Source organism: Festucalex cinctus, chromosome 6 (genome assembly GCF_051991245.1).
Source record: "Festucalex cinctus isolate MCC-2025b chromosome 6, RoL_Fcin_1.0, whole genome shotgun sequence".
Classification (NCBI taxonomy): Eukaryota; Metazoa; Chordata; class Actinopteri; order Syngnathiformes; family Syngnathidae; genus Festucalex; species Festucalex cinctus.
In genome coordinates, this window is record NC_135416.1 from 6,865,714 (window position 1) to 6,889,501 (window position 23,788).

The 23,788-nt window shown below is 39.7% G+C and overlaps 1 protein-coding gene across 1 annotated transcript; it reads left to right on the plus strand.

The window, feature by feature from the left end:
* Nucleotides 1–1,837: 1,837 nt before the first annotated feature.
* On the plus strand, nucleotides 1,838–21,394 carry pdgfba (platelet-derived growth factor beta polypeptide a). Its single transcript, XM_077525247.1, has 7 exons — nucleotides 1,838–2,530; nucleotides 12,509–12,611; nucleotides 14,512–14,574; nucleotides 14,668–14,864; nucleotides 16,773–17,604; nucleotides 19,747–19,882; nucleotides 20,755–21,394. The coding sequence occupies exons 1-6, from the start codon at nucleotides 2,459–2,461 to the stop codon at nucleotides 19,866–19,868; spliced, it is 1,389 nt and encodes a 462-aa protein (XP_077381373.1). The 5' UTR covers nucleotides 1,838–2,458; the 3' UTR covers nucleotides 19,869–19,882; nucleotides 20,755–21,394.
* Nucleotides 21,395–23,788: the final 2,394 nt, after the last annotated feature.

The following is a 23,788-nucleotide window of genomic DNA, read 5'->3' on the forward strand; positions in this document are numbered from 1 at the left end:
TTTGAGACCAATTGGTTTTCCTTTCGACCAACACAAAGTGCCAAATGCTCATTGTGTAGTTGTTATTGTCTATCATTTGTAGTAACGTCAAACTGCAGTGTGTGTAAGAGAAGGCGTGTAAATCTGATATGTGTTCAAGCTATGTCGCTCACTGCGCTTACTGCACGTGTACGCTGAGGTCAAAGGTTAGCATTTACTCCAGCTGATAAACGCAGCTAGTGTGCGTTTGTGTCATCCAGGAATAGCCGCACAGGGAGGCCTGCTTCCTCCGTTCTGCACTAGCGAAGCGGAAGAATTCACCATGAACCTTGACCTCCGCGGTGACCCGCACTGCCATGACTGCGAAACGAGACAGTGAGCTTCCTGGAAAACACTCTCAGGCCACTTTGCTAAACTAAGAATTTGTCTTGACCTTTGCTCGGTGTTTTGTCTTGAGGAACGGCACATTACAAACTGCAAATGAGGAAAAATTGTTCTGTTCTGGGGTTGTATCCCCAAAACGCAGACAAAAATAAGATTTGAACACTTTATTCGCATAACATCGAGAGGCGTAGAACAAACTTGACGAGACAAGAAACAATGAGACTGTATCAAGGATCACGAGACGCTAAGCTCACTTGGGCCGTGGAGTTGCACAGAGGAACAGAGGTAATAATCCGACAAAAACACACACTTCTCAGTCCGGCTTAAATAGACAACGAATTGATCTGATTGGTTGTGGCTAGACATGTGGTTAACAAGACTGACATGGAATTATCTGATTGGCTGTTGACCAGATAAAGAGATTAAAGATTCTTGACATCACATAGCTTCTGACATTACATAGCGTCTTACCAGTTGAAACTAGATGCTGGTTACATCAGTTCAAAACAGACACTTGACCACAGGGTCATGACCCAAAAATAACCCTTGCATGACCCAAACATAACACTGTCGTGCCCTTGCATGACCTAAACATAACCCTGGCATGACCCAGTCATGACAGTACCATGACTCAAACATAACCCTTGCATGACCCAAACATAACCCTGTCATGACCTTCCATGACCCAAACATAACCCTGGCATGACCCAGTCATGACAGAAATAAGGACTAATGTTAAGTGGTTAATATGACATTTTTCACATTTTCTTGTAAAATATGCCCATGTAAAAAACATTTTAATCTTGTGACTTCATTGCAAAAAAAAATCATGCATTTTTCTATATCACACTCTATATTTATAACATTATGACTTAGAAATAAATATCAGAACCTAATTTTAAAATTAACTTCTTTTTTTTGTTTTTTTTAAAATAAAACTGCTATGTTTTCCTTGCAATTTCAGAAATTAGAATACAGCATATCAAAATCAAAATTTGGATTATATATAGTGGGACATACCTTATAATGTATTTGTCAATCTCATAAAATGATGGCTTCATTTATGTAATATTGTTTTCCTCACAATATTGAATGAAAACAACAACTTTATTCTTGTTTATTCATTTTTTTTCTTTTCAGTGAGGCCCCATTATCTCATTCATACTATTTATATTCAAACTTGAGTTGCTGTGTGATTTTACTGTTAAATATAAATATGAACACTCCTACAAGAAGCCGCGATAAGCCCTTCCCTTACAACGACACTTGAGGAAAACGTAAGTGTCGTAATGCTAGAAATGTGGAGATAGACGTGTCCGAGTAGTCCTTTCAAAATAAATGTTATTAGTGAATACTGTACCTTAATACGGTATACGCTGGATATAGCGAAAGGTTTTATTTTGAAAAGAACATCTCGCCTTTCTTTTAGGCGTTTGCGGTGCGGATATTGACGCAATGAACTTGAGCAGGGAAGGTAGTCGGGTTAAAAGACGCTCGGAGCTTTTGAAAGACGCAGTGAGCGAGGAGGACGTGACCGTGACGTTGATGCAGAGAAAACACGTCTGCGCCGTTACAGCTCCGACACACACACGGGCAAACACGCTCCGGAAGACTCGCTGTGGACGAGCTGCTGCTTGCACAAGGAGCGTGACCGCTGACTTCTCAGAGATTTACGCACGACGCGCACAACTTTTACGCACGGATATTTTGGCCAGGCTGGACTGCAACTTCAAATAGGAAGCTCCGATTTTGTGGCGTTAAAAAAAGTGCAACGTGTGCGCATTGACGCACTTGGACACGCTTGGATTTGAGGAGGGGGGACTGGTTTCTTCTCGTTCCCCGTCATCCTTCCATCGGTGCACCACAACTCTCCAGCCACGCACCTGCCCGACCACGACCAGACTCACACGTCTAGCCTGACTGTGAGTCATTCTTATTACTGTGAGGCTCTCACAGGTTGCAACATATTTTGGAATCCTCCACATCAAGCGGAAGGGGGGGGCGGGGGGGGAAGCCGGGGCTCGGCCGTGAGAGTGGACGCCGAGGTGCTCAATGCCCAGCCGGTCGCTGGCGGCTCCTCTGGCTGGGCGGCAACATGAGGTCGTGGCTCCCGCTGCTGCTCCTGGCCGCCCTCTCGGCGGCGCGCCTGAGGCTCGGCAGTGCTGAGGTAAGGGCAGATAGGGCAAACGTACTCGCGCTACTTCAGCAGAAGTACAGATACCCGTGCAAATTAACTCATTTACTCCCAAAAACGTATAAATACGTTCTATTTTAAATATTACCATGCTCCCAAAGATGTATTTATACGTTTTGGCTTTGAACTGAAGAGGATGCTTGAAGCAATGGTAGTTATTACAAAAACGGCCAGCAGATGGCAGCAGAGTATAAGAGATCAAAAAGCTCTTTTCCCCACTATTTTAAACAGATTTGTGAATAATGATGAAACTTAGCCATGTTCTAATGCTAATTGATGCAGCTAGAAATACACTTTTTTTTTCCTGATGAAAGAAGAGACTTTAATCTTTCTTTTGGTAGGTTCCATGTTTTTATAGCAATAGGACACAATATGCTATGGGCCTTGCAAAATCAGTCAAAATCCAGTAAAACAGCAAAAATGTCCTGGGAGTGAATGAGTTAAATAATAATAGTAATTATTATTATAGTAGTAATAATAATAATAAGTAAACAAAACATTTTTTTACTGTCAATTATACAAAACCAGTTTTCATAACTTGGCATAAAAACAAAAACAAAAAACATCTTTATATATATACACGTGTTTCCCTCCTATGAACTGGCTGCAAGCCGCCATAATAACTCTTGACAAAAATATCAGTCTGAGGTTAAGGTTGGTAGTTTGTATCAAGGCTTCTGCTTTTTTATTTTATTTTTTTTATGTTATCCGGCCGATGCTACCCTAAGGAAGTTGTAATACAGAGCCATCGTTTGGCTTGTTTTTTTTTAAATTTACAACAACAAGAACTCTACAACAAATAGTTTTGCAGATAGTGAACAATACTTTAACACATAACAGGGGAAGAAGTCAACCAAAAAAAAAAATGTCTCGACAATATGTTCTATGCATCCCCACGAGTCTAAATATGGTATTCTGATTAATATCGTGTTAGCGAAATATGAGTTAAGCAGCAAAATCCGTCAGTTTTTATCAATATCAGAAGGAGGCCATTTTGCCAGTTGCTGTCGAGTGAAACTGAGCTGTGATTGGTTGTTACCTGAGACCTGAGCAACTCTGATGTCATCTTCAGTCGACAACAAGTGGCAAAGCTTCATAACTCATATTTCACAAATGTAATATTAATGAGAATGTCATTTTTTAGACTAGTGAGGTCACACATAACATATTGTCAAGAAATGTTTAAGGCTGACTTACCCCTTAAAAAAAAAAAAAAAAAAGAGGCATCAAGCTAAATAACGCCACTTCCAGATAGATGAAGTTTATCTATCTATCTATCTATCTATCTATCTATCTATCTATCTATCTATCTATCTATCTATCTATCTATCTATCTATCTATCTATCTATCTATCTATCTATCTATCTATCTATCTATCTAGTTAGCTAGCGAGTTAGCTATCTATCTATCTAGTTAGCTAGCGAGTTATCTATCTATCTATCTATCTATCTATCTATCTATCTATCTATCTATCTATCTATCTATCTATCTATCTATCTATCTATCTATCTATCTATCTATCTATCTATCTATCTATCTATCTATCTATCTATCTATCTTAGTTAGCTAGCGAGTTAGCTATCTATCTATCTAGTTAGCTAGCGAGTTATCTATCTATCTATCTATCTATCTATCTATCTATCTATCTATCTATCTATCTATCTATCTATCTATCTATCTATCTATCTATCTATCTATCTATCCATCCATCCATCCATCCATCCATCCATCCATCCATCCATCCATCCATCCATCCATCCACCCATCCATCCAATTTAGGCTAATAGCATATACACTACAATTTAATTACATCACACACACATGCACATTTTTGCACTTTTGAACAGGTTGCCCTCTCACTATTGTCCCCTGAGGTTGAGCTCGAGTGATTGGCGGCCGCTGATCCATTTTACATAAGAACAACAACTAATCTGCCAGGGATTTCACCGACTTTGTGTGTGTGCGTGCGGCATCTGCGCGCACGTCCAGCTGCGCGCGTGTTGACGGACATATGTGCTCGCGGATGCGTTGCGTGTCAGAAAAAGCGCAAAGGCTCGTAAGAGTATTTGATTTTTAAGCCCACTTTTGGGTGCAAGGACATTGGGGAACGAAAATGTGGCAAGTTCACAGCTGTTGTGTGGCAACATGGTGGATGTCGTCAAGCTTAAAATATGGATTTTGTATTGAATACAGAGCGGTGGATCAATTTCTAAAGAAGATGTAACAGGAGTTTCAGTTGATCTACGCTAGTGCTTCAGCTGGATAATTATGTTGTTGTTGTTGTTTTTAATGAGTTGAAGTTGTACTGTTTCACAGTGACTCATGAATGATTCATTTGGCATGTCATTGTTGTTGGAAGAGGAATTAAGACTTAAAAAAGAGTTTGCAGTTTTCCTGTCATGTTAGTTGTTCTTGACAGGTGATAAGAAAAAACACTACTTGCAGGTGAAAAATGAAATAAAATGAAATGTATGAGGAAAAAAAGCAGGGGAGTCACTAGATTTTATGGACAGCGAACGTAGCATGTGAGTAAAAAATTTCTCCATTAGCTAGCAAAGGGAAATTCATTTTATTTTGGAGAAATTTAACAATGATACAATACTGTATATAAAAAAAAGTTTACAGTGCATATATGTAACATATCCCATTTAGCATAAACCACACCACCATATGTCTTCAGAGCCACGCTGGTCAGTGTGTTGACAGCCAGTGCCTTTAGCATATTAAGCTAGCACACTCAACACTGAAACAGTTGTGGATGATGGCCCGCATGGGTTTAGAAGAAGAAAACACCAAATTATTTAGGGGAGCTTTAAGTCACTGTTAAGTGAAAATAAACGTCTTCTGTAGTTGACATACTACAGTGAAGAGTGTTTTCAACAAACCTGCCAAATTTTAATGATTACAACAACAACAAAAAATCCTCGAGCAACTTTCTTATGTCAACACATCCCCTGCAAAAATATACTGTATGTGTTTAATTTAAAGCCTAGAGCGGCTGGAATATTTCTCATCACAACATCACAGCCTTTACACATCACGACAAGCGATGTTAGCCACTAGCTAGCGTTTAAGCTAACAGGCTACCAGGGCTGCTTTCTGCCGGTGAACGAGTGGTAGGCGTATCTCGCTTCGGAATTTAGGTAATCACAACAAACTGTTCTGTAACTTGTATCATCCAGTAAAGATGCCGTTTCAGGGTGTTAGCTTAGCTAACTAACTGAACGTACGGTAGATAGTGGAGGAGATGGGACTCATGCTGGTCACTTAGCTACATCACTGGGAAGCACACACGTTCTTATATAGTGGATGTGACTTGCGTCGATTGCCCAAGTGCATCCTCGGTTGCGTTTTAGCCACTCCAAAAAAAAAAATCAGGAAAAATGACATGGTGAAAAACAGTCTAACGCTATTGCGCCACATTTCAATACTGTCATTTCACATTTACATCAGCATTTGACTTCAAATATGTATAATGTATTTAGAAGGCTTTAATTAAATAGACCTGATAAATAATGACACTGTATCTCACTAAAAGTACAGTTTGACCCATAGTAGAGATGGACATAATCATCAATTAAATGCTCATTAAGACACAACCCTCATTCAGTCACTCTTAATTCACTGCCAATGACGACTATAGACGTCAAAATCCAAGCAAACAGCCAGTGCAAATTTTGACAAGAAATTTGAATTTAGTTTTAGTTATTCATTGTTTTCATTCATAGTTAATAATCTTTGTCGTTATGAATAACAACGATGACAACAATCTCATTGCTAAGTGCTACCATCGTGCGTAGAACGGATTCCTGTTACCCTACAACACGGGCTTGACGTTCTTGTGATCGGTCTTGGTCTTACTGAGACCACATACTGGGTCTAGGCCTCCAAAAGTCAATTTTAGTTGACTAAAATTGCTCTTTATTTTTGTTGACTAAAATTGGATTAAAACTAAAATACAATCAGGTGACTGAGTTATGACTAAGGCTTTAATTAAATTTAGTCAGAAGACTATAACTAAAACTAAATTATTTTTTCTATATATATTAAAATTTTAATTTTAAATTTTTATTTTATTTTTTTCAAAATTAACACTGGCTGTTTGCTTGGATTTTGACGTCTATAGTTGTCATTGGCAGTGAATGAGTTATTCTGCTCAATATGACACTCGTGGAAACGGAGGTTCAGAATATTTGATTTTTGCCCCCGTATTAAATCAGTGATATTTAGTCCTGATGTCTCCATGATTGAAATTGTGTGTGAGTGTGTACGCGCCGCCAACCGGCCCCATAATTACATTCCATTACACCTCACCTTTCTCCACAAACATTCCATAAGATCTTTGTGCCTTCCAGGCTTCCTGTACCGTGAGGCCCACTGCGCAGTGTGTGTGTGTGTGTGCGTGTGTGAACACTGTATAAACTATGAAATAGTCAAAACAACACAGAGGAAAAGGTCCCCCCGAAAGGATACAGTAACAACAATATTTGAGTTGTAGTGCGCAAATAAGTAACTTGCCCAGCATCCAAACTGGCTCATTTAGAGTTGTATTATTAGCTCCACTTGCCCACTTAATTGCTGCCTCCCTTCATTCAGGAGCAACTATTTTATTCATGCCTGTTTAGGCAATGGGTGGCTGTGGCTACTTTAACTCATTCACTCCCAACCATTTTCACTTAAGTGTTTTCCTGGATTTTGACTGATTTTTCAATGCCCATGAAATATTATGTTCTATAGCTATAAAAATATGGAACATACCAAAAGAGAGATTAGAGTCTCTTCTATTATCAGGGGGAAAAAGTATATTCCTATCCGTTTCCACTGTGCAGCAATTAGCAATAGAATATGGCTAAGTTTCGTTTTTCACAATTAGAACTGTGGGAAAACTGTGGGAGTTTTAACATGGCCTGGTTGATCTCTTATACTCTGCTGCCACTCAACTATTTTCTGCAGTAGAGAGGCTGCAGAAAAGCCTTCTCTATGCTCTGGCATAAAAAAACAACAAAAAACATATAAATACGTCTTTGGGACACTTAAGACATTTAAAATATGACGTATTTATACGTTTTTGGGAGCTAATGAGTTAATGTGATGTTTGTGTGATGGATGGATTTCTGGACAAATTGGGCGGAAAGCAAAGCGGTTTTGTGTGCGTTTGTTTAACTAGGTCAGCCGGTGACTTGTGAAAGTCATCCAGGTGTGCCAGGCTGCTAGCTTACCCTGCAGCAGGCAGACAGGACGAGTTGGTCAAATCTAGCTGGGTGCAGAAACATCACTGGGAGGATGCAAATGAAACATAATTTAACTATTTTGAAAAATGTTTTGTGGATGGATATGGGTGGTGATTCTACGGTAAAACTAATCAAGACATAACATTTTTCAATGAGAAAATATTTTCTTTTTGTACGATCACTGAAACACAATATTAAAACTGGTGTCTTCTTCACAGTGCATACTTATTATTATTATTATTTTTTAAACAAATACAAATGTCGTCTTAACAGAGACAACATTCTGTGAACAAATTTGTGTCGTTCTTAAACACAATTGTCATGCAACATGTCAGTCAGTCACATAGTCATTTGTTTCATTTTATAAACTGTGACACAGATTTTGTGTAACATTAACATAAATAAATAAAATTAACATTAATAACAAATAAATAAATAAATAAATAAATAAATAAATAAATACATAAATAAAATGACTTAAATATTAAATCCAATTAAATAAATATTCCCCAGAAATTGAGTGCATCAAAAAGTGTTTTAAAATTTTTAAACGTAAGATATCATACACATTTTTCATAGAAACGTATACAAAACTTGAGTCAGGTGCTGGACGGATAAATGTCGTACACAAGTAAAAGTAAGCTCATGAGTCTTCCTCGCCTGAAGACTTCCGTACATTTCCCTGCCACTCTTATGAGGTGCTCCCCCTAGCGGCCCGCCAAGTAATTGCCCAATAAGTAATGAACAATGGAGCTGTTATAGCGGCTGCATATTAACTACAAATATCGATACTTGGCGTATTCATGTCGATAATCGTTCAGGAGTTAAGTATCACTAATATAATGACTTTAATTCTTAAATTTGGTGAATCAAATTGTCAACATGTGCAAACTAGCATCGCTACAAGTTGATGATAGCCACATACGGTATGCTGCGATAACTAGCATAACTACGGATTAAGGATACCGTGTATGCTGCGATAGATAGTATAAATATGGCTGGATGATAACCACATATGTTGCAACATCTAGCATAATTATGTGCTGATGATAACCGTGTATGCTTGTAACATTTAGCATAACTACGGGTTGATTGATAACATAACGTATACTGTGATAACTAGCAGAACTGCTTGTTTATGATAATCGCGGATGCTACATTAACTAGCATATAACACAACACCGGAGCACGATATTGCCCATAGTCACGGCGCCATGAAATGAATAAAAACTGCAATTTTCTTGGCTATGTAGCTAAGTCAGCAGGGCCACAGACTCCTCCCGCTTCCCCTCGGCCGTGGGCAGGAAGAGCCGCCCAGAAAACGGACGGAAGGATGTACGGACGGTGTCAACGTGTAACAATGGAGGCTTGTGTCCGCTAATGTGAAAGCGTCGGAGACGGGGCGGCCAGTCGGGCCGACGACGACTTCCTTCCACAGTGTGGCCGTACTAAAGGGCTTTGAGAGGCACAATGTGGACTTTTGTTTTGTGGCGTCGCATCTTAAACATGTGAAGACGCTGCGAGATCAGACCACTGGGTTGGCTTGATTTTGATTGGTTTACGGATCTGATCTCAGCTGATCGCAGTGGAAGGCTCAACAATATTGTGACTAAAAATAAAATAAAATAAAAAAAAGATCATTTTCTTTCATATTTATATTCATAATTCATTTAAATATAATAAACAATTATTTAATCAACTAAATAAACTTTTATGTTATTATTTAGAATAAATTTAGCACTTATTATAATGTACAATTACATATTTTAGTCATATATGAGATAAATGGATAATTTAAAATAGTTTGCTGTTACAATAACACCCATAGTGATTCTTTCTTATTTAGCAGTTATTTAAAAATATATGTAATTTAATGCAATAAATGATTTAATAAAATGTTTCTTTAAATCGACATTATTAAATTATAATTAATTAAACATTTGATGCATTAAAATGTACAATTGTTTATTTGACTTTTGACTGGATTTAAAATAATCAATTAAGCAATTATTTAGCAAGAAAAATTGATAATAAATACAGTAAATTCATACATTTAAATTAACCGATTTTGATAGGCCAGATTATTGGTAGAGGAAATGAAAAATTATTATTATTCCATTTCAATCCATTCTAGTTTTGTAATTTCATTACAGTTCATCAAATATAGCCAACTATTGAATAAGTCAATCAAAATTTTAAATGTAGCATGTGTGTGACGATGTTTAATTTACACATATTGTCATTTGATTATTTATTAATTCAATTATAATTAATTAACCACTTAGTTAATAAAATAAATGAAAACAACGTTTATTTTCCTCATATTTTTTTTCCCTCTGTTGTTGACAATAAATCAACGTAATTATGTAATGCATTTAAAAGACTAATATAGAAAACGGTTGGACGTACTTTATTAAAATTTTTTTTTATAGGTTTCATCACTTCAATGCTTAGCGGTTGAAATTTTCACAAGCAAAACATTCGGCATTCGTGTGGCATTATGCCGTAAAAATTTGGCCCAGGTTGAGTAACAATGCAATCACGACGAATGAGCTTCCTAAAGCCCCGCTGAATACCGCTCTTATCACCTTTCCATAAAAGCACGACAAACAAGCGACTTATCAATTTTGTATTGAAGAATTCCTCCCGGCAGCTGTGTAAACGTTTCTTTCTCGCGTGTGCGCGCGGTAGGCCGATTACGTCGCGACAGGAGGCATTTCATCAAATAGTGCTCGTCAATTCCCACTTAGTCATGAATGAATGAATGCCTCACTCAAGTAAACACTCTTCTGCTGAATCCATTTGAACTCACTGTTGCTAGCCAAAGCAGCAGCACCAACTGTGAGCAATCTCTCCAATGAATTTAAGTCGAGATTTAGCGCTTAAAACAACTTTTTTTTTTACACCATGTAGCAGATTTAAAACCTTTAGAGGGATCGACTAGAGTCTCCGCCAGACCAGTATGAGGGCGCCGGTATGCCAAAACAGGAATGTTGCATCACAGCATGCATGATGTCACTTTGCTACAAGTTGAGTTTGAATGTAAATAAACAACTGCAGTTTACTACCAGCCGGTCCTCTCTCTCACTTCACCTTATTTTAGCACCAGGTCTCATCCTCCTTGAGATCTCTTAGGATGAAATGGTGAAACTCCAATAAGGCTGATATTAAATCACAAGGCCAGAGGTCTGCAAATGGCCCAAAAATGATATAAAGTGCGCGTATTTTGGCAAGCTGTATCTTGTAATGGCGTTCAAGTGAATATACAGTTTAGAGGCTGGTTGGAAGTTTGCGGCCAAACAGATGAGGAGAGAGTGACAGTCTATGCACATCAATCATCACCGCCATTTCCTGTTCGGGAGGAAGTGAAACTTGCGCATGGAGGCACCAAGAACATATACACATACGCATATTGTCGCAGCTAAGTGAAAACCACGTGTTAATTTTTTTTTACCCCATTATCTTACATTTTTTACGTTTTTTGGATGTTTGCAATCAGTTTCATCCTGAAAACATAAACATGTAATATATATATATATATATATATATATATATATATATATATATATATATATATTTAAATGGACATAAGCGTTTTTCACATCGCAGCGACGATATGCATTTTTTTTTTTTTTAATTTGGATTGACCTTCTTATTGGGACCTCATTATGGCTTTTACGGTACATTCAGTATTTACACATGTACGGTATTTGTGTGGTATGTTGTTAGATCTAAGTATATTTATGTTGGTGCATTCACAAACATTTCATGTGTGGGGGGGAGAGAGATAATAATAAAGAAAAAAATAATGACATTTAAATTCATAAAAATATATAAATGTATCCAAAAATTAAATGAAATATATACATAAATAAAAAAATTATTTAGTGAATAAAATGTAATAGTTTTCCACTAATTACCATTCATGAACTCATTAACCCCCAGCCATTTTCACAGATACAGTCCCGTTCGCTCCCGGTTGTTTTACTGGATTTTGACAGATTTTGCAAGGCCCACAGAAAATTGTGTTCTATTGCTATAAAAGCATGGAACCAATCAAAAGAAAGATTAAAGTCTCTTCTTTCATCAGGAAAAAAAAGTATGTTTCTATCTGTTTCCGTTTTGCAGCAATTAGCATTAGAAGAGAGCTAAGTTTCATCAGTTTTCACAAATCTATTCAAAATTCTAAGTAATTGAGCTTTTTTTCTAGATGGCTCTGGTTGATCTCCTTTGCTCTGCTGCCACCTGCTGGCCGTTTGTGTAATAACTAACATTTCTGCAACCGCTCTTTGCAGTTGAGAGGCTGCATCAAAGCCTTCTGTATGCTCTAGCATATATAAAAAAAAACAACAAACAAACGTATAAATACGTCTTTGGGACACTTAGAACATTAAAAAAAACGTATTTACACGTTATTGGGAGCAAATGAGTTAAAAAAAAAATCATACTAGATTCTCACAATACCAGGCTGTTTTCCAAGCTAATTATAAAGCGCTGCACTGCATCCTGCACTAAAATACTCAAATGGTGTGCTTGAGGGCAGCCAATTGACCTCACTTTGACATCTTCCAAAGTTTTTGTACTGAGCAGACCACTTGCATTAGTTGTACAAATATTTTCTTTGCAAGAACCGAATACATCATTATTAAGACCACTCGACATCATTGTAAATGAACATACTCGGTAACAATGCATACTTGTGTCTGTGTGTCCGCGCAGGGCGATCCGCTCCCCGCGTCGCTGGTCGACCTGGTGAGGAACTCTCCCGTCGCCTCCGTGGACGACCTGAAGCTGCTGCTGCGGCGCGAGGCGGGCGCAATAGGTAATCGGCAAAAAGGGGGTTACAGCTGCCCATAGAATGAAGCCGTCACCAGAGTATCCGTGACCTTGACGATTGTTGCGGGGGGGGGGCGAAAAAACTGCGCACAGACTAAGAAAATGAAGTCACAAAAAAGCTGATCCTTTGATCGTGACGTAACAGCGAGAATAGAGACGAACGTGTGCACACAAACAGGACAAGATGAGTCACTTGTCGTGGGAAATTGACGCCTAAACGAGTCTGGAAATGGACCATTTAATGAATAATTTATCATTCGTGTTTAATTATGCTTTTTGTGGGAAACAGTATATTTCCCGGTCCAAAACTCGCTTCACTTTTATGCATTGTTGAAACGTTTTCTGCAGCTGAGCTACAAAGAAGCCGAAGCGGCGCCGGCGTGTGAGGAACGGCGACAAGCTCCAACTTTAACGCAATTAAGCAAACGAAATGAAAAAGGGGAAGAAAGGAATCGGTCATGCAAAACTTGGATAATGGCAAAGAAGATGAAAACAACTTCCGAGAATAATTGGAAGCGCATCAAGTTGTTCATTAAGAACAATACAGTACAAAAAAAAAAAAAAAGAAGAAGAAAATATCCCGAGATAACCTCGCTCTTATGCACATTCAGGGTTATAATTAAAGCCGAGGGGCAAAATATGAAATGACGACGTGCGTGAGTGCGTGCACACGCACCCACACACACACACATGTGCTATAATTAACAGCTCATAACTCCCCTCAACAGTTTCTTGACAGCTCCGGGACGAATTGCGGCAGAAAATAGCCTAATTGTAAAAATGGGAGGAGTAAAAAAAAATGGCCTTCCTTTTGCAGTTAACGATGACTTTTGCTAAAAACACTCTTGTAAAAATACTTTATCCCACTTGGAAGCTGCTTTTCACACAGAGAACCTGCAAAATAGAGCTGGGTTTAAAAAAAAAAAGAAGAATCGATGTTAAATTGATTTTCCTTTTAAGCCCGATAGCAATTAATAAAACCATGAATCGATTATTTTATCATGTAAATAAATTCTTAAAAAAATAGAATTTTAAAGGCCATTTTTGTATGTTACTGAAAAGTTTAATCATTTATAAAAGACCTGACTTATTGCACTTTTAGACAATTCAGAATATTTAAGATTTATATTCACAAGTATTGAAAAAATATTTTCCTCTCATCCTTGCCAATGTCAATGTTTTTGTAACATTTAAGTGATTACAACACGTTACTTTCATTAATAAACAAAATCATTTGAGCAGTTAGTGCCTCCGCAAAATGTAATTTGGAATTTAATATTTGTGGAGTTTTTAATCATGTCCTTGACATTTAGGAAAAACTGATGTTATTTTGAGAATAATTGAAGAAGAATTGATTGTAATTAATCAATATCATTTTGTATTGAAGTCAATCGAATTGGAGAAAAATCGAATTGAACTGAACTCTTGTGAATCGAAATCGATTGGGGGAATTAGAATCAATGCCCAACCTTACTGCAAAAAGATATAAAAAATCAAATAAAAATAAATCATGAAAAATAACCAATAAAAATGAGACATTGTTTTGGAATGGTGGTTAAACACATAAAAAAAATAAAAAAAAATAAAAAAAATAACAACTCATAATGAAACAGTTCTGGACAAAACTGATGGTACCCCTAGAAAAGATTTTAAAAAAAATTCGACCATATGGTGATGTTCAACCAAAGTATGTCCTCAAATTAAACATTCTAAATAAAGATGACTTGACTTGACTTGACTTGACTTGACTTGACTTGACTTAAACTAGCACACTAAAAGTAAAGGCTATAAGACCATTTCCAAGAAGCTCTATGTTCCTGGTTTTCATGTTGATTCAGGGCTATGTTTCAAACACGAGTTCAAAGTATTTGTCTGTCTACCTTTAGAGGAAGAAGACGATCACAGCATTCCCACAAACCAAACACACGGACGACACATCAGAAGCATCGGTAGGCTCCACTTGCCTCATTCTCCTGCACTGAATTCTATTTTCACGTCTTGACTGAAAGTCATGTCTCAATTTCCCCCCCCGCCAACCTCAGTGGAGTTTGAGATAGCCCAGCAGGCGGTGTGCAGAGTCCGGACCGAGGTGATGGAGGTGACCAGGTCCATGCTGGACCGTCGCAACGCCAACTTCATGCTGTGGCCGCCCTGCGTGGAGGTGCAGCGATGTTCGGGCTGCTGCAACACGAGGTCGCTGCAGTGCGTCCCCACCGTCACCGCCAGCAGATACCTGCAGGTAAACAAACTCCCAATCGCCGCCGGATGAGTGCGACTAAAGCGGTTTTTCACACTGCACTTAGAAGGGCGGAGCGATTGATGTGTGGAGCGGCGAAGGTCTCTGTGTTTACTTCCTGGGAGGCTGCTACGTCAGTACTTCCAAATATGGACACACCGGGGCGTGCATACATTTCACGCTGAATGAGTGCAGTGTGAAAAGGGCTCAATAGTCTTTAAGACGTGACCCCGCGGCTTAGGATTTAGGCTTAGGACTGCTGCATGAATTGGTGAAGTCTACTCAGATGAAAGGTCTTCAAAGACAAACAGAGCACTACCTGGACTTAGCCAGTGTTTGCAAATCCAGGTCCAGAAAGTCCAGAAAACCATGCCACAGTTTGACTTTAGTCACAGGTGCTTCTACTCAACCAGAAGGTACCAGAAAGTAAACTAGCTCGTACCTGCCTGCTACCAAACTGAGGCAGGGTTTTTACTTTCTGGATCTGGACTTTCTACGTCTGGACTTAACCCTAAAACCCAATCAAGCACCCTGGACTGGCTGTCAACCAGTTCAGGGTGTACCCCGCCTACTGCCCAAAGAGAGCTGGGATAGGCTCCAGCGCCCCCACGACCCTTGTGAGGAATAAGCGGTCAAGAAAATGGATGGATGGATAATCAAGGACACTGCTAAGGATTATAAGGCAGGGGTGTACAAGGATGGCCGGAGTCCTGCAGGTTTTGGATGTTTCCCTTCTCCAACACAGCTGATATATGATCAGCTCGTCAGCAAGCTCTGCATAAGCCTGATAACGATCCTGTTGCTTGGAATCAGCTTGTGTTGGAAGAGGGAAACCTCCAAAACCTGCAGGACTCTGGCCCTCGAGGACCGAGATTGCCCACCCCTGTTGTAAGGATCTTTGACTGGTAACAAGAAAGAAGTAGTGTGGCCTAGAGTGATATTTTTTTATGGGGTTTGAAATTCTTAGAAAGAATACTGTCCCTAATACATAAGATTCCCCTTTGGCATGTTGTTTTGGTAGTCTTATAGTTCTAAAGATTGGTCTTGGTCTCGAGACCGGTCCAAGAGATCACTTTTTAAGGGTCTCGGTCTCGTCTTGGAATTGAAGACATTTTTATTCGATCTTGTTTTGGTCTCGGACAGGGTGGACTCAGGATTTTTGATCATTTTGTTTTTCAATTTTTTTTTATAGTCTAGGTTTTGTCTCGGTCTCAACCTCCAAAAGTCTTGGTCTTATCTCGGTCTCGACCTCCACAAGTCCTGGTCTTGTCTCGATACTCCGCAGTCTCGATAATGTCTTGGTCACAGTTGGTTTGGTCTCTACTACAACTCTACGTTATGTTCCCTTTGACTTTCTTCGGACTCTTTGTTGGCCAGTTCTGCCTCTGTCAAGTGGACTGTTGGTGTTCACCAACCTTGGAACGGGGAGTATTTTGTTGAACAATACTGTGTACGTTGGCTCGGTGTGAACGCAAACAGGTGGAATCAACTCACCAACCGGCCCCCTTGACATTTTTACACTCTCCTTTTTGCTCAGATTATACAAACAAGATAGGACATGTGAACAGATGCCGCGGGAACATTTTGTTGCCTCCAGGCCGGCAGTTTTTTCTGACGCTAAGCTTGATATTAGGCATGCCCGTCGACAAGAGGTATCGGGTAGACATACGCTTGTAACAATTAGTTCAGTTGTTTGTGACACCCCAATAAAGGGGTCCGCGTCTGCTAGCGTAGAAAACAAGTCGGCATGCGTGATGTCAATTTCAAAACATGTTGGAAAATGACACCTGAAAAATCAGTTATGGCGGGAAGCCACCACATTTCCCAAGCGTTAGTAGCTTGTCTGGAATTGTCTTCATGCCAATGTGACTTGCACAACACATTCTCACGCGTGTCTTTGTGCGCGCGCAGGTAATAAAGATCCAGTACATCAACATGAAGCCCCACTACGAAAAAGCCATCATCTCGGTGGAGGACCACCTGGCGTGCAGGTGCCAGCCTTCCTCGCCCAACCCGCCGGCGCTCACCCCGCCATCCCACCCTCAACCCCCTCCCCCGCGGGCGGCCCACCCGGCTCCGCCCAAGCCCCACGGCTCCAAGGCCGACCTCCACCGCAACGACGACCTGAAGCGCAACCAGCAGCTCGACGACAGCGAGGAGCAGGAGCCGGCGGCGAGGCAGTGGCGGCACGGCGGATACACGCAGCTGGTGCACTGGACGCAACCCAGGGCGCGCGGCTGGCCGTCGGACGCACGGGTCGAGCGTGGCGGGACGGGAAACCCGCCGCAGGGGAGCGGACACGAGGGCAGCCGCGAGGAAGGCGGTGAATTGCATCGTCAGCAGTTCCCGTCCCAAAGCTACGACCACGGAGATTCTGACGAACGGAATCTTAGGACGCAATATCGACTCAACGCCGCCCAATCGGACGGTGCCGCCCTCCCTGACCCGACCCTGTCGCCCCAATCAGAAGAGAGCCCCGCCCCTGTTTTGCACAGTTCCACCAACCCCAAAGACTCTGTGACCGGCCAGCCCAACATGGAGGCGACGCCGGCACACCCTTCGAGGACGCAACCAGACAATGAGTCGGCCAATCAGAGCGCGGCTACGGACTTGACACGGGCCAATGGTGGAGGCCAGCTCACAGAAGAGGAGAGGAGGCAGAAGGTTCTGGAGGTGGTTCAGGGGGAGCTAGACCGGCCCACCCATCTTCATCCTCATCATCCTCAGCAAAGACCAAAACCAGGTAAAGACGACGCCAAGTTTTTTGTTGTTAGCATCCAGTGGAAAAGGGACACAGTTAGCTTTAGCAAAGACCACAATCTGTAACACTAAGCTAGTGTTAATGTTATCAGCCATTTTTAAACCTAGTCTGTTTTAGTCCGATTTCAATCACAGTTGTTCGTTTTTATCATAGTCAACCTCATCCCCTTTTTATTTAGTCAACTTTTAGTCGACTATAAGTCGAGCATTTTAGCCCAAGAAAACATTAATTCTATTGGTCTAATTTTAGTCAAGGGGGCATGGTGGTAAGTGGTTAGCACGTCCGACCCCCAGTACTGAGGACGCAAGTTCGAGTCCGGGCTCCAACCTTCCTGGAAAAAAAACTTCAAAATTTTAGTCAGTCAATCATTTTCATTTTTTTTTGTCACCAAATAACATTGAACATTTCCATCTAATCTAAAACTAAGTCACATAAAATTTTCTCTCATCTTTTTGTTTTAAAATAACTTCACACACAATTACAGTAAATCAAGTGGCTACTTTGACTCCATGTTACAAGCTAGTAAGTTAGCTAGCATTAGTTAGCGGTTGGATTGATTGGACGTTATAACTGTTTAATGTTACGTTGCATTCGGCGAAAATGAGTACTGATTTAATACCTATTATTGTTTATTAATGGGGATTTTAGTCTAGTTTTTGTCCAGTAAAAAAGGTATGTCGACAAAAATGTTTACAAAAACGGACACTTTCTGTTTGAAGCCTCGCAATGTTGTTAGGTGTTCATCTTGGTCTCATGGTAAATGGTACTTACAAGGCTATCAAAGTGATTTACATTCAACTACTCCTTCACCTACTGGTGACAAGCAACGTGTGCAAAATATATGGAAACATTATAACAGTGTAATAACACTGTAATTACACAGTATGACAGATTCCAAAAGCCAAAAATAACTGGACCAACGAAATGATTACTGGAGAAAATGTGTGTCCATATTGGGTACTGCACACAATGCATGATGGGTAACAAGGAGCAGGAAGTCACACAGCGATGAACAAGGCCGCATGTGTCCTGCTATTCTTCCCACACCCCCAGAGAACTCAATGACTCAAAGCTGCAGGCCGTTTTTTTTTTTTTTTTTTTAATGCAAGCTCCAAGGTCAGCAGGTAACCTTGGGAGTAGTTGAAGCCCCTGTGAAAATTGCACAGTCACAGTGTTTGTCCTTGATGGGAGCTTGGACACAAAATGAAAAATGTTGCGGCTACAAATGTGCATCCGGTCCCTCACGAGAACATTAGCGTAACGTTGTATCTTTGTATTGTGGCTAAGGATGCAAAGGGGAAGAATGTTTGTAGCAGTATCCAAACCAAAGCTTTAAATGAGAACTCATAACTATTAATTATTCAAAAATGAATTTAGGAATTCAAACACATTAGCATAAAATTTGGTTGTCACATAATTAAGTTGAGAAATGTGTTTTACAAAAAATATTCCAGTTTCCTGGCGTACTTTTTAACAGAATAAGAAGAGGATTCTATATTATTATACTCCCATAAACACAATAATGACAATGAAATTGAATTAGAAAGAAGGAAACCTTTTTTGCCACATTTTCTCCTACAATGAACATTTCACCACTCAGTGTAAGACAGACATACAGGATGACTATACTGGAGACTCAGCTTCTCCCTCAGCTTCTCAGTACAACAGTAATATTCTCATTCTTTGTAGAGGATAAAGAATACGTGCCTGTGAGTATTCAGTACCTACATGTGTTGCTGTTCTTGCTTGCTTGAGGGGTAACAACACCGCCCCATAAGATGCTAATTGTTAGCCTGGTGTGCCTATGGACTTTCTCATTGTATGTTAGCATTACGTTAGCTCGCTTTAAACAACTAGATGTTGTGAAAAAATAGACTCAGTTAGATTGGGATCTTCCACATTCACAAATCTGTAGTATATTTAGGCTGCATTTATGTGTCGGAGCAATTGGTAGTGTAGTGGTTCACATACAGTAGCTGTTTTTGTTTTGTTTTGTTTTCTTTGACTGTACCTGCCGTTTGCCTTCTGACCTGAACAAGATTAAGAAAAAACAAGTGGATGTACTTTCTGTCATAATAGATTATTTCCGCCTCTCTAAAATGTTTGGCACTTTTTCCTCCACAGAGCTGGCGACGGCGGCCCCGCCCTCCAAGCGCCAGACTCCTTTCAGGCCGGCGTCCCCCCGCCGCAGGAGGAAACACCGCAAGCGCATCAGCAAGGCAGCCATGAGAGACATGATCATGTAGAGGTGCATGCGCAGGTGAGCAGATAGCTGAAGATAGATTTGGGATGAATAAATAATCAGTTATTGGATGCACCATTAGCCTGCATGTAAAACATGCAAAACAAGTCTGGGAAATATTTGAAATTTTGCAATTTGTATTATTTGGGAAGCTTTTATTTTGAAGTTAGCGTTTGTGTTGGTTATGAGTGTTTGCAGCTTCCTTGACGTCTAAATGATGGCACCTGACAAATAAACTGTTACCTCTTTCTTTTTTTTAGAGAGAGAGAATGTAATTGTAGAATTGCGAAGTGCCGCTGTATATCAGCCCACTTAAAGCAAAAACCAACAAACAAACAAAAAGTGTAGAGAGGATGTCATTAACTAACTAGAGTAAGTTCAATTTCTGGAGAAATTGCGTAGGAATGGGAAGTATTATGTGGGAGTTGTTACATTTAAAAAAAAGTGTGGAGAATAAAAATCACAATACCATATGTGGGAATGCTTCAGCATTCCCACAACTAGATTAAGTGCAATTTCTGGAGAAATTGCGTGGGAATGCTGAATGTTAAGATTTTGAATGCACGTGGAATGCTTATGAAGTAAATTGAGAGATAAAATATGAAATTATGACCTGATGGTTACTGGACAATGTTAAATTGTGAAAATACTGTAAGTAATGTGGAATCAGATTATATATACCCCAGGAGGTGTGAATTTTTTTAAGCTAGTTGAAATGTGAACAGTGTAAATTGAAAGTATTATGTAGGAGTTGTTAGCGGCAAAAAAAAAAAAAAAAAGTGTGGAGAATAAAAATAACAATAACATGTGGAAATGCTTCAGCATTCCCACAATAAACAAAAAAGCTTCCTTGGAGGACGTAATAACAAACTCTTCTCTTTTCCTCAAAGGGATTTGTTGAAGCAAACCAAAGGCTTTGGGGTGCAGAAAACCATCTCCATAGGGTGCATGGACACACTGGACACTACTAGTAAAGAACCGGATACACACTGGATAAACAATGGCTACACACTGGACACACGACGGACATTGAGGACAAATGCGGGTGTACGTCAGCGGACGAAATGGAAAAAAATAAAATAAAAAGTGCAATCTGAAGAACTCCTTCATGGCGGATGAACTGTGTCACACGAAAAACACTGGATGGACTCCTCACGGGTGCTTCACTGGACAGAGAAGGCTGCGTTCTGCTTCTTTTTTAACTGGCTCACGTTGTACTACTGCCACCTAACACGGACCAACGCACACGATCACATTTAAAACTTAATTCAAGGCGTGGCTTTGGAAAGAGACGCTGTGAGACTGTTCATAGCACAACGACGCATATGTACAAACACTTTAGGCAACCTTTTATTTCTTAACTTATTTAAAAAAAAAAATGGAGCACGACAAAGTCCTTTGGTTCTCAAGTGTAATTATTATTATGGAATATTATTATTGTTGCCGTTTCAAGTCAAAAGAACTGTTGGTTGTACACACTGTAACTGTAATGGATGTTATTTTTCATAGAAAATAAAAAAGCTCAACAGATGTTCTGCTAAATTTGTGTGTGTGCGCCTATACGATGTCATTACACTGTTATAAAACAACTAAGTCTTTGTACTTTGTTACTTCCACCATTGGTGGGTGACTTGTACTCTTTTGCAGCAGGCTGTCACACAAGTCCGTGCGGGGGGGGCGGAGATGTCTGGTTGCTGCGGCAACAGGCCAGCGGACACGTCAACAGGGGGGAATATATGGTGAAAGAGAGACGAGGGAGGCGAAGGGGGAGTATTTGTGTATGCGTGTGTACGCGTGTGACACATGATGAATGCGGAAGAGGACGGTGAAGGTATGTGATGAAACATCAAATATCAGATAAATGACCTGTAAAGACGCAAATGTTCACTCAAGGCAATTAGAGCAAGCGTCACTCAAACTGCACGGTCAGCGGATTCCCTCGGAGGAATCGCGACTCAGCACGTACTTTCCCGGACGTACACACGCACGCAACCGCACACTAAGGTCGACATAATGCAACTTACTTAAACCTTAATTGTGGCGCATAAGTGGTCATCAACTATGTAATTACAATGTTATTACACTGTTATAAAGCAAACAATGCACTTTTGACAAGGAGGATGTGCAAGTGACACACAAACAAGATAAGATTCTGGATCAACATAATGCAACTTACTTAAACCTTAATTGTGGCGCACAAGTGGTCATCAACTATGTAATTACAATGTTATTACACTGTTATAAAGCAAACAATGCGCTTTTTCACAAGGAGGAAGTGAAAGTAACATACAAACAAGATAAGATTCTGGATCAACATAATGGAACTTACTTAAACCTTAATTGTGGCGCATAAGTGGTCATCAACTATGTAATTACAATGTTATTACACTGTTATAAAGCAAACAATGCGCTTTTTCACAAGGAGGAAGTGAAAGTAACATACAAACAAGATAAGATTCTGGATTGCAAATGGGAAAATAATGGACGACAGTTGCAAATCAGCTACTGTATGTGAACCTCTAGATCATGGGTGTCATGTAATTTATTTGGTTGCACAGTTAAAACAGACCACTGAGGGAAAGCAGAATTTCAATGTAGCCTGTGTCAAAAAGGAGCTTGACAAGCCTGCACAGCATGAATAAGTCCAGCATGTTCAAACAGCACTGAACAACAACAATAAGGGAGAAAGAGGAAGCTTGGGAAGGGGAAGATGATTAAAATGTGACCCTGGATTTTTTATTTTTTTTTCTAAATACCCCATTAGTACATTTTGTTCCTTGACCACAAACAACAATGATAAGGAGATACATATTTGTCAGCTGATTGTTTTGGAACATTTCAAGCCAAACTGAGATTCTTTCCCCACCTTAATGTTACCCGACATTCTTCGCAATTAAGGTGGAAGATAATGAAATTGGGTATGAACTTTAGGGAAAGTACCAAATTTGTCGACTGCTTGTCAGTTTATAGGGTGAGTGGTGGGAGTGTGGAGGAACAATGAACAACGAGATAGGGAGGTAAGATTGAGAGCAGGAGCCATTTCAAAAAAGTATTTCATCAAATGTAAAAACAGAAAATACAGTACAAGTAAAAATTAATTAATTAAAAATATTCAGAGCCCAGAACCTGCTTGGATCTAGGAAAAATTTGACAATTTGGTGAAAAAGAAAAAAAAAAAAAAAGATTCTATTTTAGACTGGTAAAAATCAAGTCTAAATAGTGGCACAGGTGTTGTAACACAATTTTGGTGGATTTTGTGAGTGATTCATGTCATTATATTTCATACATAAATATGACCATCTTTCTTAAGGAAGGAAGTAGATTGAGTGTTCACTCCCACAACGGTGTAACGGTTGGCTAGTTACCAAAAATACCAAAAGAAAGAAAACTCCACCCGTCTACACAGATAAACTTCGCTTTGTGTGCCACTTGTGCTGGGCACGAAAAAAAAAAGGGCTCTCAAAGTAACAAATCATCCTGATTGGCTGACTTGAGGAGGCGGAAACAACAACCTATCAAGGAAGATTGGCATAAAAAATACATTTTACATTTTTGTGTAAAAACACTGTTGATATTTTATGAATAATCTCAATATTTTTAATTAATTTAATTAATCAATTAATAATTAATTAATAATATTTTTTTCCAGATAATTTCAGACAAAATGTTTCAAATGTTTTCCCCTCCCAGTTTTGCAGCAAAGCAGCAACTTGCAGCAAAAGCACCGTCATCAAAAAAAAAAAAAAAAAAAAAAAAAATGCAACCTACCGAGAATTCACTTCTTCTTCTACTTGTACTTGTTCCGCCCTCAAGTTGACATTCAGTCGTCCTCGACATCCCCTTTCGCCTATTGCAGGTCACGACCTCGCCACATGCTGCTGCAGCCAAGCGGCATCCAGGTGTGAGGTTGTGGGGTGTGATGAA

Excerpts from the sequence above, each read along its gene's own strand:
- pdgfba (XM_077525247.1), top strand. The coding sequence starts at position 2,459 with ATGAGGTCGTGGCTCCCGCTGCTGCTCCTGGCCGCCCTCTCGGCGGCG. Across the intron at positions 2,531-12,508 it reads TGAGGCTCGGCAGTGCTGAG|GGCGATCCGCTCCCCGCGTC; the intron begins GTAAGGGCAGAT and ends GTGTCCGCGCAG. Across the intron at positions 17,605-19,746 it reads TCAGCAAAGACCAAAACCAG|AGCTGGCGACGGCGGCCCCG; the intron begins GTAAAGACGACG and ends TTTCCTCCACAG.